The 17,311-nt window shown below is 34.9% G+C and overlaps 1 protein-coding gene across 5 annotated transcripts in view; it reads left to right on the top strand.

The window, feature by feature from the left end:
• The window catches only part of MEI4 (meiotic double-stranded break formation protein 4), a 132,638-nt gene extending 118,544 nt beyond the window's left edge, over nucleotides 1-14,094 (top strand). For all 5 annotated transcript variants that reach the window (XM_054514425.1, XM_054514427.1, XM_036381102.1 and 2 more), the window contains one exon: nucleotides 10,423-14,094. In XM_054514425.1, the coding sequence (XP_054370400.1) occupies nucleotides 10,423-10,674 (252 nt within the window). In that variant the 3' untranslated portion in view covers nucleotides 10,675-14,094. The remainder of the gene's footprint in view (nucleotides 1-10,422) is intronic.
• Nucleotides 14,095-17,311: the final 3,217 nt, after the last annotated feature.

Here is a 17,311-nt window from a genome sequence, read left to right as displayed (position 1 = left end):
AGCCTAAGTATTTGAGATTTACAGAATCATCCAGTTGACAGGTTTGCCATGTAGAAACTCTTGCATAGCAGACAACTTTCCACAGACTACTTCAAATGGGAGTCACACTATTCTGATTTTATGAAAAGGAAGCCCTTGGACTTGGTATGACCTAGTAAATTTCGCTATTTAATAGAACTCAGAGCACAGAACTTTCTTCAATAATTCTTTCATTATTTATTTCACCTGATAGCATAAATTTTACAATTATAAACATTTTCCTGTAGGTAATAATTCCTGTGTATTTCTTATATATTCTTCTTCAAAGCTAGAAAAACTAGTTGGCTTCTGATGGTCAATTTAGAATTTAATCCCTTTCAAGTTTACTCTGCTTTTTTTGTGTTCTGTCAGGATGCTGCAATTTTCACACTAGTTACAGAAGATTTTCAGTTTCAAAAGGATCTTTTCTAAGTGTAACTGTCTTTAGACTTACTGCTGGCATGCTGAACTTTGGAAGGCCAATCTTGCACTGCATATCACTTCTTTCCAGCATCATGACACTCACACATTCTAAACTGCTGCTCTGGAACTCTAAAAAAACTGTCTTTTACACTACTGCACTGCTAAAGCAGCTGAAACAAACAAACAAATTTTAAAAAGTAAAGTTGTCTAGACAACTTCTCTTTTTGGATCTTTCCAGAAGAGTCTACCAGATAATTAAACGAAAAGTAAAATGTGAAAGCAAAACCATATTTGCTTACAGTCATACCCATCTGGTTTCTGTAAAGCCTAAAAAGATTGTAGATAGCAATCTGTTCCATTTTCCGTTTTATGTTTTTCATCAAAAGGTCTAATTCCTTCCAAAATTAAGTTTTGATGCATGTATGCAAACTTTTAGAAACAGTGTGGTGTTCTCATGATTTCATGACATTTTATATTTTATTTGATTTTCAATTAAATATGTTGAATCTCCAATTTCTCACATCTTTAAGCTGTATAAGAAATATTTTCATGTTGTTCAATTTGATTAACCCACTCAATATTTATTCTACATATATATTCCACATAGTTTGAAATACAATAAATAAGAAAAATAGCACTGCTTGTTAACCCTGTCAAATGTTTATGAAATTATATCTTCATAAAATTGAGTCTTCCACGTCTCCCATGTCTCTTGAGTTTTCCTATTAAAGTTTGGAAGTGGTATTCTTTGAAAAATCAGAGATTGTTATGTGATTTGTTGACAAAATTGTATTGGAATATGGGTGTTTAAGACAGATAGTAGAATCACTGAAAAACCATTATTGTTTCAGTTATATCTATATTTCAGTATATATCTATTATATCTATTAATCCATTTTAAGAGAACAGTTTGACGAAACATATATATATATGAAATATAAACTCTTTCCTAAAGACTTTTTATCTATACAATAAATACAAGATTTTTTCTAAAACAAGAGGAAAGATAGATAGCTAAAACACTTCTTCCTAAATCAAAGTTTGGTTTAATATTAAGTTAAATATTGCCTTGAACAGTAATAGAATATTAAACCTCTAATTATGGAAGATGAAAAAGAACTGCATAATGAGAAGGAAACCTGTTGTCTTTAGCAGTATCATTTTTTTATCCACTAAAATTATACAGAGGCTTAGATTGCTTGTATGAAAGGGATTCAGAAAGCAGATGTCAAATTCTTTTTCTTAAAAACATTAAGCTTGTGTTCCAACCAGGTTTGTTTTTTTCCTGGATTTTCTGTTTTCTTCTGCAGCAAATACGTACAAGCATCAAACACACATTTGTTCTTAGTTAGTCCAAAAACACCTAGGTTTGCTTATGTTTGGGCTGTTTTGCTTTATGATTTTGAACCTGGAGTGGTGGATTCTGTCTCTGACTTTGGAGCAAGGACTGGTCTCATTGAAAATGAAGGGGGATGCAGGTAGAGCCACTGGTTGTAAGCTTTTAGAGCTGCAAACTAAAAACGGGAAGATTTTCTTCTCTGAAGTAACTTACTTCAGGTAGAGGGTGGGGCAGAAAATTAAACTGAGATAGAAAAACACTGGAATGGCCATTCTGCCTCTCACTGTGCTTACAGTAAATGTTCAGAAGAATTTGGAGATGTTTTCAAGAACATTCTCCCAGTATCCATCTATTTGTGATATTCCAGGTGAAGAGTGATTGATTGATTGAGCGTGTCTGTGGATTTCACTGTCAAACAACTGTTTACTTTTCTTTCACCCCATACAAGCTTTCAGCTTTCACAGTGTCCTGTGGTAAGCAATTTAAGGGCGTGTTCTGTGACAGCCTTCTGCCTTGGTTTGTTCTTGGACCAACCATCTGCCATTTGCTAGGTTCAGTTGATTCTTTCCATCCCTAGCATTGGAAGAGATAATTTTAGAAGTCAAGCTCTATGTGAGGCAAAGTCATCATGCTTTTAGGAAAAAAAAAGCTTTTATGAGATGAAAAACATGTTGAAAAACTTCTTTTCAAAAATTAATGAATTATGATTCAGTACAAATAAATGTATATCTTGCATTAGTGTCAGGGTTGCCTGCCCAGTGCTAGAGTCACTAAGTAAGTGATTGCTATTTATTTTCAGAGCTTCTTCTGCATTTTCTAAAATAGGTAAACTATCAAATCTTCTGAAACTAATGTAGCTTATTTTTCAGCATTCCATTGCTTTCTGATGTGATTTTAATTAACGGAGGAATTTTTATTATTGCTATTATTCAAAACTTAATCTTATTACCTTCATATCCTATTACCTTTAAAAATTTTATATATATGATGTTTCTTTTCAAGACTTGCTTAGAGCACTGTCCTTGCTGTACTTACAACACTTCTTGCAGGACAGAACTTAATTTCTTATGTCAACAAACAGTCTGTTATTTCAAATATGGTTATTTCATGTAGTACTCTTACACCTGTAAGTAGGCAAGTCCTCCAAAAACATAAACCACAAAAAAGCCCTTTCACTACTACTGAAGTTCATAACTGAGAAATTTTATTAATTGTTTTGTTGATTGCTTTCTCCTGATAGAGACTTTATGTGGGATAGTCTGACCTATAATTTCATTTTCAAGTTAGAAATATTCTTAAGTAGCCCATTTGATTTCTAAGGACCCACACAATAACAAGATATATTCACGATCTTTATTTCAGTTTATTTTGTGACAAAAAATATAAAACCAAAATCAAACCAACATATTTCTCATGCTTCAAATTGTGAAGAATTAATTTTTATAGTTTTAGAATAAATTTCAAAAACAACATGTGTGAGAAGTCAGATTTGAAGTATATGCCTTGTAGATTGGAATAAAATGTGTTTATAAGTTCCCATTATCCTAAAAAGGTTCACAGATTTGTACTTTTTGGCTATTCTTTCCAAATAAGATAGCTTTGTGACTTATATTTCAGCTTTCTTTAATTGGATAAAGGGGATTAAAATTTGAGTTTTAAAGCTTTCTGTGTCCGTGTTATGTTACTTGCAAGGCAATTGTGATTCTTATTCGAAAATGGAAACAGTCAGTGCTCTGCTGCTGACATATTTAATTTTTTACAATATGTTGTGGAAATTGTATCACTAGATAAGAATAATATTGCTGAAGATGTCTTGGGAATTTCCTGTAATTCAGTGTGTCACACTAAGGGCGAGTAACAGATGACCCTGCTAAGTGATCTGTGGAAGAGGCACAATGCAGAGATGCTTCAGGGATATAAGTATCTTCCCCTTGGGAGATAGCAAAGACAATAAACACTTCAAATTCTATCAAAAGTATTTTCCAGGGTATGCCAAGTAATTATGTCTGGACAGATACTATTTTTGCAAGATTCTTACTATTGCTTCTGAAACCTCTCTTGCATGAGCCTGTTAAGGGCTTGTAAAGTGAAGGACTAGTGACTTACTCAAGACTAGTGACTGCACATGCTGTAGATTAAATTGTTCTAAGAGTTTAGCTCTCCTCTGGAATTTAACAGTTAAAAATGTTGGTAATTCCTTGACCCTTTCTGCAGTCACATTTGATCTTGATCTGCGATCAGAATAGTTGAAACTTAGGGATCTACTTGAGAATAAAGGGATAGATACTCAGCATGAGTAAAGACAGAAATAGAATTTCAGAACCCATGGAATAAAAGATGAAAATATTTTGAAAATTTGGTTTGTGAGAGTATAAATTTAAATAAGGGATTTCACATTATATGACTTCTGCTTGAGATACTGGAAGAGTTCATATATTGGTTTGAATTTACTTGGCAAGTGAATAATTGACATGGTTATGAGGATTATGATTATTGGGAGGGTTGTTCAGGAGATAGGCATTTCAAATCACAAAACAAGCTCCTAAAGAGACATGCTAATCAGCTAAAAACTAATTACCCTTTACCTTAAGACAGTAGTACTAGAAATAGAACAAAAATATTTCTAGTAAAGACTTTCATGCATGCCTGCCTTAAATATTTTAGAGGCATTTATGTTATTATATATATTATTATATATTTGTGCTATTTTATATATGTTATTTATTATGTTATTTAAACACTAAACAACAATTCTAGGTAATCTCTTTTATCCTACTGTGATTTTGTATATACTGTGGATATTGTTGGGTTTGTAAATTTTAATGATCAGAGGTTATTTACAGGTTTGCAGACCATCCACTTAAGAAGATTGCTGTCTTGTTTTGAAATTAAATGCCTACTATCCAAATGTTCTTTCTCTTGTATTTAACACTTGAACACAGCAGTAAGTAACCTGTATTGGGATTTCTCAAAGGAAAACTGAAGGGTCAAGAACAGAATTCCCTGTGAGAATTCATCTTCGTTATTCATAAAATGAGAATGTATTGACTTATGGAAACAATTCAGTGATTCTTGAAACATATTTCCATTAACCTGTATCCTAAACTGGATGAGTAGAGTAAAACAGTGTTGATTCTACTGAAAATTTAGGTTTTCACCATTCCCTTTGTAAACACAAAATTTACCAAATGGTGGCCATTTGTTGATAGAGTTTCCAGTCAGTCACTTTTTTCTTGTTTTTCATTATGCTCATTTAAAAACATTTTTTCTTAGAAGGTGATGCTCTCAAATACTGCTCCATTTAGGAGCTTGTAGTTATAATTATATGCTCATTAGAACTGTGGTGTTAAAATGCAGAAAACCATTTCAGTCTCCCTCCTATATGCAGGCATAGTGAGCACAGAAATAAGTTTTTAATTTAGGTGAGCATCAGTGACTGCATTTAGTATGTCATTTCCTTTTTGTTTAGTCTCAGTCACCATCCTCTCAGTTCTACATGGAGCATCCCCTCTTACCAGAAAGACAAGGCAGCAATAAAATGAAACAACAACACCAAAAAGAGTTGGGGCAATTGTCTACAAAACAGCACACCCAGGACTGTATGTCTCTAGAAACATGTAAATCAAGCTCAGAGATTTTCTATCAGGTTTGCTCCTCTTCAAACATTTTCAAGTGGTTTGGGTAACTTGAAATGGGTAACCATTTTCAAGTGGTTCCTGTGGGACATCAGCTTCCACTTGCTCTGTGGCCTTCTGGCCCATGAATTTTTATTTTCTTGCCCAGAATTCAGTCTACATGTGTACTTGCCTTTAGTAGGCACCTGCAAGGAATCAAGGGGCATTGGGGCTGTTTGCTGAGATGGTGTTCATTGGTATAAGCTATGTCAAGAGAAATGTATGCCCTTTGTTTCTACCCTCTCTGGAAAATTTCTAGGAGCTTTGGCTATATTTTCTTGCCAGAGGAGGGGACAGACAGGCCATGGGGGATTTTTCCTGGAAGTGGCTTGATGGCAGATTTGGTTCTGTTCTATCCTTCATGCTCCTTAACTAAGTAGTCACTGCCCAGAAGGTGATGCTGCTGCAATTCCCGTTGCCTGTACTTCTGTTGGAAGGCAAAATTAGCCAAGCTGTAGCAGTTCTTATTGTGTATTTTGGTCTACCCTTTATGCTTCTCTGACAAATAGGCATGTAAAAGAGGAGAAATACTACCTTTTACTACTTGATGTTCCAGTGAAATTTTACTTAGAATCTCTTGAAACATAAAAAGACACTTTGCTAGCATGAAAAGTTATATCCCTGATGAATAGTAGAGGTTTGCCAAGAAATGGAACAGGCAAAACTTGCAAGATAAAAATTACAAGAAGCAAAACTGTAAGGATATGATGGATTTGGGAGATCTGGGCAGAATACTTTTCTGCTAAAATAACTATCTAGAAGTGTCAGTTTTATTACTTTCTAAACACTTTTCTTTCCAGTTTGATTAAAGTTTATATTGGTATGTCAGTGTTTTATATAGGATTTTGTTGTGTAGAACTACTTGTTGAAACTTATATTTAAACTTGGTATTGCCATGGGACTTAAAAAGCCTAAATAGATGTTAGTTAATTATAGAGATAGAAAAGGAGGAAAGCTTTTTGTCTCTAATCAAATGTAATGGTGCTTTGAAATTAATTTTAATTGTTTTCATTTTGTCAGAAGTTTCAGCATTTAAATCTTCTGTTCTAAACAAAAAAAAAGAAGTTTTCCCAAATTAGTACCATTCCTCCTATATTCCAGAGAGCATGCAGGTGTTGCTGACACTTCTGCATAAGCATCTGAGCTGCATGAAAGCAGTTGCAGTGAACATACTCTCTTTCATCTATTTTTTGTTTGCACTGGTAAAGTATTGTCTCTGTTCTGTACATACTTTGAGATGTAAAAGGAATAAAATTACTTGCCTCTACTCAGAAAATATCAGCAGCCTTCTGCATGTGAAAATCCCAGGCCCAACAGACTGCATCATTGGAAATATGACTTGTGGCTGGTGATATAAGAATTGTAGAGAATTCCTTCCATTTCTTTGCTTGCTTTATATTGCTTTTACTAATGGCATTTAAATAAATGAAATAAATGCGCATAAACCATTAAGACAAGAAAACAAAAATATTCTAAGTACAATTAGGAAACTGTTTCCTAATCTGTTTATCAAGACTCCAAATCTGTCCAATAAGACAAAAAGCAGCAGCTTGGAATTTGATCTGGGGCTCCCTGATCTGTTCGGGTTTTTTTGCAAAGAGGAACTATAATAAAGGGCCAGGGACCTGGAACACAGCAGTTTCTTTTAACATATTAGTACTGACTGTGATAGCATTATAATGAAGACAGGTAAGAGAACTTCTCCCCTGTTGTTAATTATGTGGTAAATAGGTGTCCATTTCCAGGTGGCCACCATGTAATGTATAAGAAGCTTGGAGAATTAATTTCAACCAAACAATTTGATACTTCTTGCATTCTGAACTTGGTGATGTGAATACAATTAATTTTGATTAGCAGATCATCAGATCCAGCTAGGAGATCCTTGTAACCCTTGTTTCCATGTTACGTAAAGCTCAATTTTATATAAATAATATTTTTAAGCATTATTTAACCCTAAAATGTTTGTTTATATAAATTGATGAGGATTGATCTCATAGTGTCCAAAATCCATATTGCTTACTTGTCTGAATATCTTAAAATTTATTCTGAAAAACAGAGTTAGTGTTATAGTTACTTAAAATTAGTATTAATATATTCTGGAATAGCAGCATATATATATATGTAATATATATATATATATGTAAGACTTGCTTTATAGATGCATCCTCTGAACTTTCTGGTGTGTACACATACATGCACAGCTACCCACTCACACACATTGGTGGGCAAGATCAATAGGCCTATTATCTGACTCTGCACCATTATGGAACAATAAAAGCATCCCTTTACCAATTATGCAGCATAAATTTGTATTAGTAGTAGTTGCATCAATCAGTGCTACAGATGACATCTAACAAAACAAATAGAGACACATTTTGTTCAGATTATTAAATGGATTGGAAAGGTTAATAATAAGCCTTGAGCCCGAAAGTGTTATAGACTGATTTTTTCCCCCTCTCAGTTATATAATGCAATATTTCAAAGTGCGTTTGTCTCTAGAAAAATAATTATCTCAAAAAATACTTTCTCCTTGCCTATCATACTTACCCTTTCTTTTCAATGTCAGTTCTGTGTGATTAAAGCAATTTTCCTTTAATGGAGTAGTATTTGTAGAGGAAGCTAATTAGTTAACTTGTGGATCCTATTATCTATAATCAGATAGTTTCTAAGCTGCAATTAGTTGCACCTTTTAAGACCCACTGAAAGTAACACAATTGCTTAACTGCTTGGAAGAGCCTGAGGTTATGGGAGTAAATGAAGTGATATAATTTGCCTTTCTAAAACATTTTATATTGATTACTCATGTAAAAGGAGTGAATTTTCAAGGCCAACACTTGAGAGTCAAACAAAGAATTTTTGTTTATAGTGTTGTATGTCTAATTTCCAAACTGCAGGAACTAAGAGCATAGAACTTCCATTTATGTGTCTACATAGTCATTTTTTTTCTGAGCACAGTCACACTTTATCACTGTAAAGACTTCCAGGACATGGTATTTCTGTGGTTCCAGTTTGGAGTGGGATGAGTTATATGCTGAAGGATCCTGGGAACTACTCAGTTGCAAAAGCTCAGTTATCTAATAGTGCACCTAAGGTACTCCTCCTGGCTTACAGCTGCTACCCTGGGGCATGTGAAATGGCAATAGACATCTACATTCAAAGAGCTGTGGGCCACCCCTTGCTTCCCTCCATCAGCTGGAACAGGAACAAGGGGTAACTGTCTCAGCTTGTTCCTACCTGTGTTTGGTCAGATGACCCCTACACTGAAAATCTTAGGAGCAGATTTGTAGGGCTTTAGAATTATCTATTTCCTAGAAATTCAATAAATCATTAATATCAGCTACTTTCACAACTTTGAAAGCTGTAGTTTAGTCAAATAAGCAAAGTAAATATATTTAGCTCCTTACTATTAGTTAACAGTCAAAACAATCAGTGTGAAGTCATGATTGCTCTAGAGTTGGATGTTCAATATTTGAAGAAACAGTCATATTACCTTTGATTTGGAAGGAGCTTTTCCCAAATTAGGCAGTTTGATAGGCAGAACTGTACTTTAAAAATATGCAAATACTTAATATATTTTTATTAAATAATGTAATACTTTTTCATTTTTCACTGTCTGTTCTGATAAGAATGTCAATACTGAATTCTTAGCAGCAGCTTCTGAACTATACATTTTTCTTACCAGGGTCCAGGGAGACAGAATAGGAGTATGCAAGGCTAGGAATGATATGTTTTGGTAATGAACCTATATTTCAAGATTTCTAGAAAACTCAGCAAAATTCTTTTTCTACACTGAGCCTTTGCAACAGGACGGCTGTGCTGTCTTAATTTTGTTTCTGAGGTGGGAGTCTACATGAAAACCATTACCCCAGAGTGCTTCAACACAGATTTTAGGCTTAATAACTGCTCTCTTAGAAAGCAAAATGAGCAATCTCTGAGGCAACATCTTCCTCAGTTTTAGCAGGAGAACATAAAGTGCTGTCTTTTGCTTAGATTCTAGAATCGAATTCTTGGAATAATAAAAAAAAAATATGTTTTTGTGAAACCAATGACTGTATAATAGATTTCACACTTTGAAAAGTCTTACAGTTTGTAATGTAGACTGAGGAAAATGATTTGATGTCTTTTCATAGACCCATGTTGAAGCTCTGAGCCATCTGGCTTTGTACCACAGGTCTAAACAGTTCTTTAGATTTGCTAGAGCTATTGGTCCATTTTCTAAAATATATAATTAATTTTCTAGCAGCTATGATTTTACCTTTCAGTTCTGTTCCTCTACCTACTGTAATTGCAGCCTTTTTCAGAGCAAGGTCGTCTCATATTATTAGTAGATTTTGCTGTTAAGGACACAAAATTTCATTCCAGAGAGACGATTCTTCAACATTTAAGTTAGTATCTTACCAGTTATTTCCTATGTACAGAAAGCTTCTATGTAAATTTCCAGTTTCTAGATAAAGGACAGGTAAATTTATATTGGATAAAGCTGTAAGAGTTTTAAAAAATTTTTAGTTTGGCCAGTGTCCTTGTTCCAGCTTATTTGACAAACTGAATATTCCACTTTAAGTGGCTCAGAACAGGCTTATGCATTTTCAATTGACATTTTGGGCTTTTAATTTGCTTTTTGGAGGTGTCACTTGAATAGATGAGTGTCTATATTTAGGAGTAAAAAATTCTTTCTGTACATCACTATGGTGTGTCACAGCCTGTGGATAATTAGGTAAAGCAAACTCTCTCATGAAGAGGAGGTTATGTTGACTTTTCATTTGGTAGTGTGATGCAGTCTTAGTTCCTTGACTGTTATCACAAAAAGGAAAACATTTTTTAGAAGTAATCATACTGAATGTATAGGTGTACTGATTATATAAACAATACTGTAAATTTTAACAGTATTCCTTAAACTGTCATCTGAGATGTTAGGCTGCAGAAATGTTTTCACACTCTACTTATGTACTAATTTTTCTTTATTCCCAGGTCCAGTCTGTGTATGACATTGCCCAGTATGAGAATATTTTTCTTTTGTGCATGATTCTGGAACAACTTCTTCAAAATGAGACAGAAGAAAGTAACATTTCAAGCTCAGACTATGGAGGAGAAGAAAAAATCAAATTTTTGAAGAATCTTGATCAAGTTATTCTTCATCTCTCAGATGAATTCCCTTTGTTTTCTTTATATTTGTGGAGAGTGAGTGTTCTTTTGAACTCAGGTCAAATGCAAATTGATTAAAACAAGCAGCCTACTTTTTAACTATACATTTCTTGTGGGATTGCATTGGAAAATTTTTGAGCTAGACAGTGATATTGTCCTTATTGAAAAACATTTACTTTAAACTACTATTCTATACAGCAGTTGCAGAGATAATGCAATTTATTTCCAGTTCTGAATATAGAAAAAATGTAATAATCCAGGTGCCATTTTCAATAAATGCTGTTTCTTGTAATAGAAAGGAGTGTTTTGGTGTTTGTCCACACAGTGAAAATGGAACAAAGAAAGTTGTTTCAGGTGCTGTTTGAAATAAACACTATGAATTTTAAAGTACAGTCATAATATGTGTGTAGAGCTTCCTAGCTAGGAGACTAATGCCTCTCCTTTAAGAGTTGTGTAGTTTCTATGACTTAGAGACAATGTCTGGTTGGTTGAAATAAAAATGGTAATTTTAAACTTGATAATTTATCAGTAAAAAATCTTACAGGACAGAGTTCGTTACTGATAATCAAATGAGTCATTACTTGAGCAAAATAAAACCTGGTGCTTAGTTTCACAAATTTTTTACATTCATTGTATACTGCTTGGCTTTACTTGTGTCTGCACAAGTTTAGGTACAACAGGCCTAATTCACTCTAAGCTGAGTAATGATTTCAGAGAAGTGTAACTCATTTAATAGTTATTTTAAACCTTTCTGTTCAAAATTAACGAATATTTCTAAAATCCCCTTTGATATATTTACATATTATCTGATATTTAATGGGGGTTTTTTTCTTTGTGATGGTATTATATGCATAGTAATAATTAAAGTAACATATTTTAACAGAAATTGTCTTAAAAGGCCCTTTAAAGTGTGAGCTCAACAATATCTTAACTGAACCATAGTCTTTGATAAATCTAATGGATAACTATTATAATGAATTGCTCTTTTTTTCTGTTAGATAAACAAGATTTTAGTTTTATTATGTCTCCTAGAAGTGTATATTCACTATAAATGCAAAACATTTTGAGCATTAGTCCTCATCCTTCCCCTTGAACTTGTCAATCAATTTTTATGACAGGAAAATTCTCTGAAACACCAGTATCTTGTTAATTTGAATGCATTTATTTTGTAATAAACCTCTTCTCTTTATATATATGTAAAATACATTGATATTTAAAAAGCTTTGATGGTGAATTAGCTCCCCAGAGAGTGTTTCTTAGTTAAGACACTGGCCCCCATTCTCTTTCTTAAACTTCCAATTTGATATGTCGTATGGTAACCTTTGTTTAATGCTTTCTTTTAGCTAACTTTCTTCCAACAGAAATGCTTGATTTGCAAAACAAGCATTTCTGACTAGTCACATGAGAAAAATCTGATAAGTTTAGCCAAACTAAAGAAAATAAGTCAGTGTGTAAGTTTGGTAGCCACTCAGGAACTCTGCCCTTTTTGTTGCTGCTTTACTTGTTTGTTTGTTTCATTATGGTGGAGGATCAGTTCTTCCTTCTCCCTCCACAGCACTGAAAGCCTGATTGCAAAAACAAAAAGGAAAGGAATAAACAAAATGAACAATTATCTAACTGATATAATAATTTTAATTTTTTCAAAAAAGCTTCATTCAAATATAGTAAGTAACCAAAAGACACAAAATGCAGAAGAATACTGACATCTTTAAAACTACACATGGCAAAATGTGTAGTTTCAAGCCTGGTATTTGAAAGAAAAGTTTCATCCCTAGATTGCATACCATATTTGCTCATTGATTGGCAAAAAGTATTTTTGTTGTTAGTAAAGCAACTCAGGCAAAAAGGGACACATATTTTCTTCTTATTCATAGCTCTTTCTCACCAGCAAGCTCTCTAGGCCACTAAAAAAGCAATGGATATTTTGGGAAATTTATTCATCCTTGGTGAATTTTGAAATGACTGCTCACTTGAGACATGATTTTTGAAATATGTTTTTTCACAGCATACAGAAAGACAAGGTTTTGTATCCAGAGATGACACTACTACATGGCACTTTGACAGGGATTTGGAACCATTGCACCGCTTTGAAATTGTTGAGGTAGATTGAGAGTTCCCCTTGCAGTGCCATTGCAGCAAACTAGGCACACACTCACCTCTCTGTACAAGTGCTGTAAACTGGTCAGCTGGGCCCTCCTTATCTGCCTAGTGCAGAGTTAAATAGGGCAGTGAACCACATTAGTGAACACCTCAGCTTTGGTGTGGGCAATAACCCCAGTGATCAGAATACTTGCTAGATTGTTGTCTCTTGTTTCTTGGAGATTTTTCACTAAGAGGGGACTTGCCTCAAGATGAAAATGCACAAAGGTAGACTTGTACTTTTAGATGTGTCCATGTGGTTGAGATATCTAATCTACGAAACAAAGTGTTTTGGTCTGGGTATCTAGCTGTTACCCCAAAGGACTGCAGATCTTCTCTAAGTCTTGTGTCATATTTCCTCTCTTCATGTAGATGCCTCTGATACCTTGAAGCATCTTTAGTGGCCCTGTCACTTGAAAGTGTCTGTTTAGACAACCAAACAGTGATGATAGCATGAGCTTAGATATAGAACTCACCACTACAAACATGCATTTAGGTGTCTTAACCTGAAAACTAAACCCCCACATTTGTGATACCTTATATGTTTTAGTAGGAAATCCTAACTTTAAATCCCTGCTCTTCAGACAATTTCTGCTCTTATCCAATGACTATCAGATTTAATTTGAGTAAACACCACTGTCTTTAGTTTTGAAATTACCAGGATGACTGAGATAGTCCCTGGAGGATTTGCAACCAGGTTACAAGAAACCTGCTTGCAGGTTTAAACAAAGTCTTCAAGTACTTACTAAGTAGGTTTGACCATGTCCAAGTTTTACCTGTCTGGCCTCCAGAGAGGAATACCAAATCCAGAGAAAGTGCTCTTTGCTGAGTGTAGACTGTTGGATGTCTCAAAAGAATAATCTCAAGGTCTGATGTGCTGAGCATAACATCTCATAGACTTAAAGAGGGAACACTGAAAATAATTTGGTCTGACCTATCATTGTTCTCTGGAGTGTTTTACATTATTTACCCTTGGAGTTTTAAAATGAACAGTTCAAGGATGTTTCTTTTGTATTGCACATCTCTTTTTCTGTAAATACACGTACTTTAGATGTTGGCAAAATGCAATTGTTCTGCAAATGTAAATTGTTCAGCCTTATAAAAACAAATGTATATATAAGCACAGACAGTTAAATTATATATTTATGTGGTTGAATTACCAATGCTTATTTATTAGTAGCCTAATAACAGTTTATGATTTTATAATTTGTTGTTCTGCCACCTTCGTAGCTTTCTGGGTGACTGACTTTCATACCTGTCTCTATCTGTTTTAAAAAAGAATTTTGTGGTAGAGTATCTTGTTTTACAAAAATAGAAAAATTATGAGACAAAGAAAATAAATTTTTATTTTACTGCTTATTCATTGACTGTTCTATTTCCTGAAGAGTTTTTCATGCCTACTAAATGGCAGCAGTGGGTGGGATTTTGAAGTAGACTGTCTCGGAATGTTTTTGTAAACTTAGTTTGGAATTTTTTCATAATCTGTTCATAATTTATTGATTTTACAAGTTATTGCTTATATATGTTGGTAACAGTGAAAATAGAGCTGTAGCTTATTTTAATCCTGTAATAATATTTTTTTCATTCTGTTATCTATGCACTACTGTCTGATACAGTTTGTAGTTTACGGTGGAGCAACATTTGTTGATGTTCACAGGATCATAGGAAAATCTGGGTTGGAGGAGACTTCAAGGTCTCTAGTCCAGCTTCCTGCTTCAATCAGCATTAACTGTGGGATCAAATCAATGTTGGTTAAATCAATGTTGTCTGTTGCTATTTCAGTATTCGGTCAGGTATTGAAAACTCTCCACTAGGAGATGGAGCCTGGATCTGCTCTTTCGCTTAGCTGTCTTCATGGTGAAAAAATGTTCCCTTGTGTACAGTCTGTCCTGGTATACAGTTACTTCATTTATGATCAGTGTCTTATGTCTTTTCACCACCCGGAGCCTGGATCTGTCCCCTTGATATCTTTCCCATAGGCACTGGCAGCTGCTGTTGGGTCCCCCTACAACCATCTCTTTCCCAGCTGATCAGGCCCAGCTCCCTTAACCCCCCTGGCAGGTCAGATGCTCAAGGCCCAGACATTTCAGTAGCCCTGTGCTGAATAGCTTCAGTTTATCCACATCTTTTTACTGGGGGCCCAAAATGGGCAGCAGTATAGCTGCAGATTAACAGGTGCTGATTAGAGGGAGGTAATCCCTTCCCTTAAACTGTGCTCCTGCTGGCACAGGCCAGGATGCCCGTGGCTCTCATCACTGCCATGGGCACTGCAAGCTCACAATCAGTGCCCGCTTCATTGCCCACCAGGGCCCCGAGAGCTTTGCCTGCACAAATGCTGTCCAGCCAGGCACTCCCAACCTGTATCACTGGAAAGAAGACTTCCTTCCCAGGCTGGGCACTTTGTGCTGGTCCTTCCTGAAGTGCAAGTCTCACTGATCAGCTTGAGAGAGTAGTAGTTAAAAACTACAGTCAGATAAAGCCAGAGGACTACATTAACATTAGCATCTTACTGTATTTCAGTTTAATAATGAAAAGAAGGATGAGTTTTAAAGTATTTTTAATTATTCATAATGCTAAGCACAAATACAGGAGAAGCAAAGGATGTTTGTTGTGTTTGTTTTCATTCCCTGAGCAGCTGTCCATATATATATGCTTCCCTTTAGAACTCAAAGTTTTATTGATTTTTTTGCTTCTATAGCTATATACTTCTAGCTTTCCTGGATTGTGGTTTTTTTGTCTGTCACATGCCAGTAAGGGTTTTTTTCTGTTCTGCAGTTCTTAATTGCCTTGATTTGCGACAGTTTCTGCAACTTCATCCAGATGGTCTGTTTCACTTAGGCCTTTATTAAATCAGCTCCCCCTTATGTAAATTGTTTCGCCTTCTTTATCTTCTAGTTTTTCCTATTTTGCATATAAGTAAATTTACTTAGTCTGCACCTGCTTCTTTAATTGAACAAACAAAGTTAGTTTACAGCCTTGCTTTAATTAAGCCATTCTTTTAGTATGGTTTCTTCTAAACTTGCTGATTTCAAATTCATCTTGAAATTTAGGGGTTATGCCACCCTTAAAATAGTTATACTGAAGAGAGGCTCATCCTTGAGAAGAGCTCTCTTTGCATATCACCTGTTTACCAGGCTTAAGTTCATGTTTGAGACAGTCTTTCAAATTTTACCTAAGGAAACATTCCTTGCAAACCAGTAACACCCTCAGTGAACAGAAATAGTTTCAAGACAAGATCTTTGTTTGGGGTTCTTTAAAAGGGAACAACCTTTTTTCTTTGCTTATTCTCATAAATGCCAGTGATTCATGTGACTTAGGCCAACTCTGGCACCTTACAGAATTCAGCTGTTTAGTACATGTACCTTAAAAAGCAGCACCCACGCACTCATCAACAATTTCTCTGGCACATACAGGAAAAACTTACACTACAGATTTTAGCAGTGATGCTGGTTACTCCTCTAAGATGTCCCAGCAATTTCTTGTTTTCTTCTGTTAGCTGCTGTTTCTGGTTCTGTAAAAGTGTAGGGATTTTTTTTTTTTCAGTTTTAATTACTGAATTTACTTATCTTCTTTGAAGACTTTCCTTCCAGCCTGTGGAGACTGAAATTCGTTTCTGTCCTCCAGAGTAGCTGACCTCCCCTGACCCCAGCATGATGACACCTACAAATTTCATAAGTGCACTCTCTGATGTATTCAGCTGAGCTTGTACAGTCAGAGGAATATTATGAAGTAAAATCTCTGGAGAAAACAACAGAAATTTAAACTCCTGTAAATGACTCCTCTGTTCTGAAAGAAGATAAAACATTGAAAGCAAAGGTACCATTACAAGGCAAATACAGAGCCTAATCTGTTTTCTTGCAACATAAATGTGCTCCGTTGCTTTAGTGAAGCATTTACTTTATGTTTCTGCTGAATGCAAGAAAAAATTGTGTCAGCCTAATTTTTTGTTATCTTTTTGACATTAAGAATTGACAAGAAGGAGAGCTGTAAACAACCACAGAATGCTGTGAACACACATCTGTACTAGACCTTTTTTACTTGATGAAGATACTGGGTCATTTCTGACCTTTACAGCTCTTCATTCTGTCTTCCTCTGCAAAGTTGTTACTTTTGGCCATTGTGTATTCTGAGCTTTGTCTTTTGAACCAGGGATCAGGAAATACATCTTGAGCCAGAAAAAGAAAGAATGGAAGATTAATCTTGTAGCTTACTATTTTTCTTAGAGACTGACTCCTTTGAACTCTTTTTTCTTTTGGAGGGATAAGATGAGGGTGGAAAGAAGACAGCACATGGGAATTCTCAATATGTGTATTCAGGATTTTTACAGGATATCAAGATACCTCAGAGATACCTCAGTGGTACCTCAGTGGTACTCCTTATTCATGTGGTAATGAGTCCTATCAAGATCAAGGTTCTTCAGACCTTATAAACAACTGAGTGTTTTTCAGCTGATCTTTCAATTTATTTTAGTAGCCATCCACAAAAACAATTCTAAGGGCTGAGATAATTCCACATTAACTTTACTCTGAGTCTGTCTTACCCTCACAATACATGGAAACAAGACAGATGAGAAAAA

The sequence above is a fragment of the Molothrus ater genome, chromosome 3 (genome assembly GCF_012460135.2).
Source record: "Molothrus ater isolate BHLD 08-10-18 breed brown headed cowbird chromosome 3, BPBGC_Mater_1.1, whole genome shotgun sequence".
In the NCBI taxonomy this organism is placed as follows: Eukaryota; Metazoa; Chordata; class Aves; order Passeriformes; family Icteridae; genus Molothrus; species Molothrus ater.
This window is presented reverse-complemented; position numbering and strand designations above follow the sequence as displayed.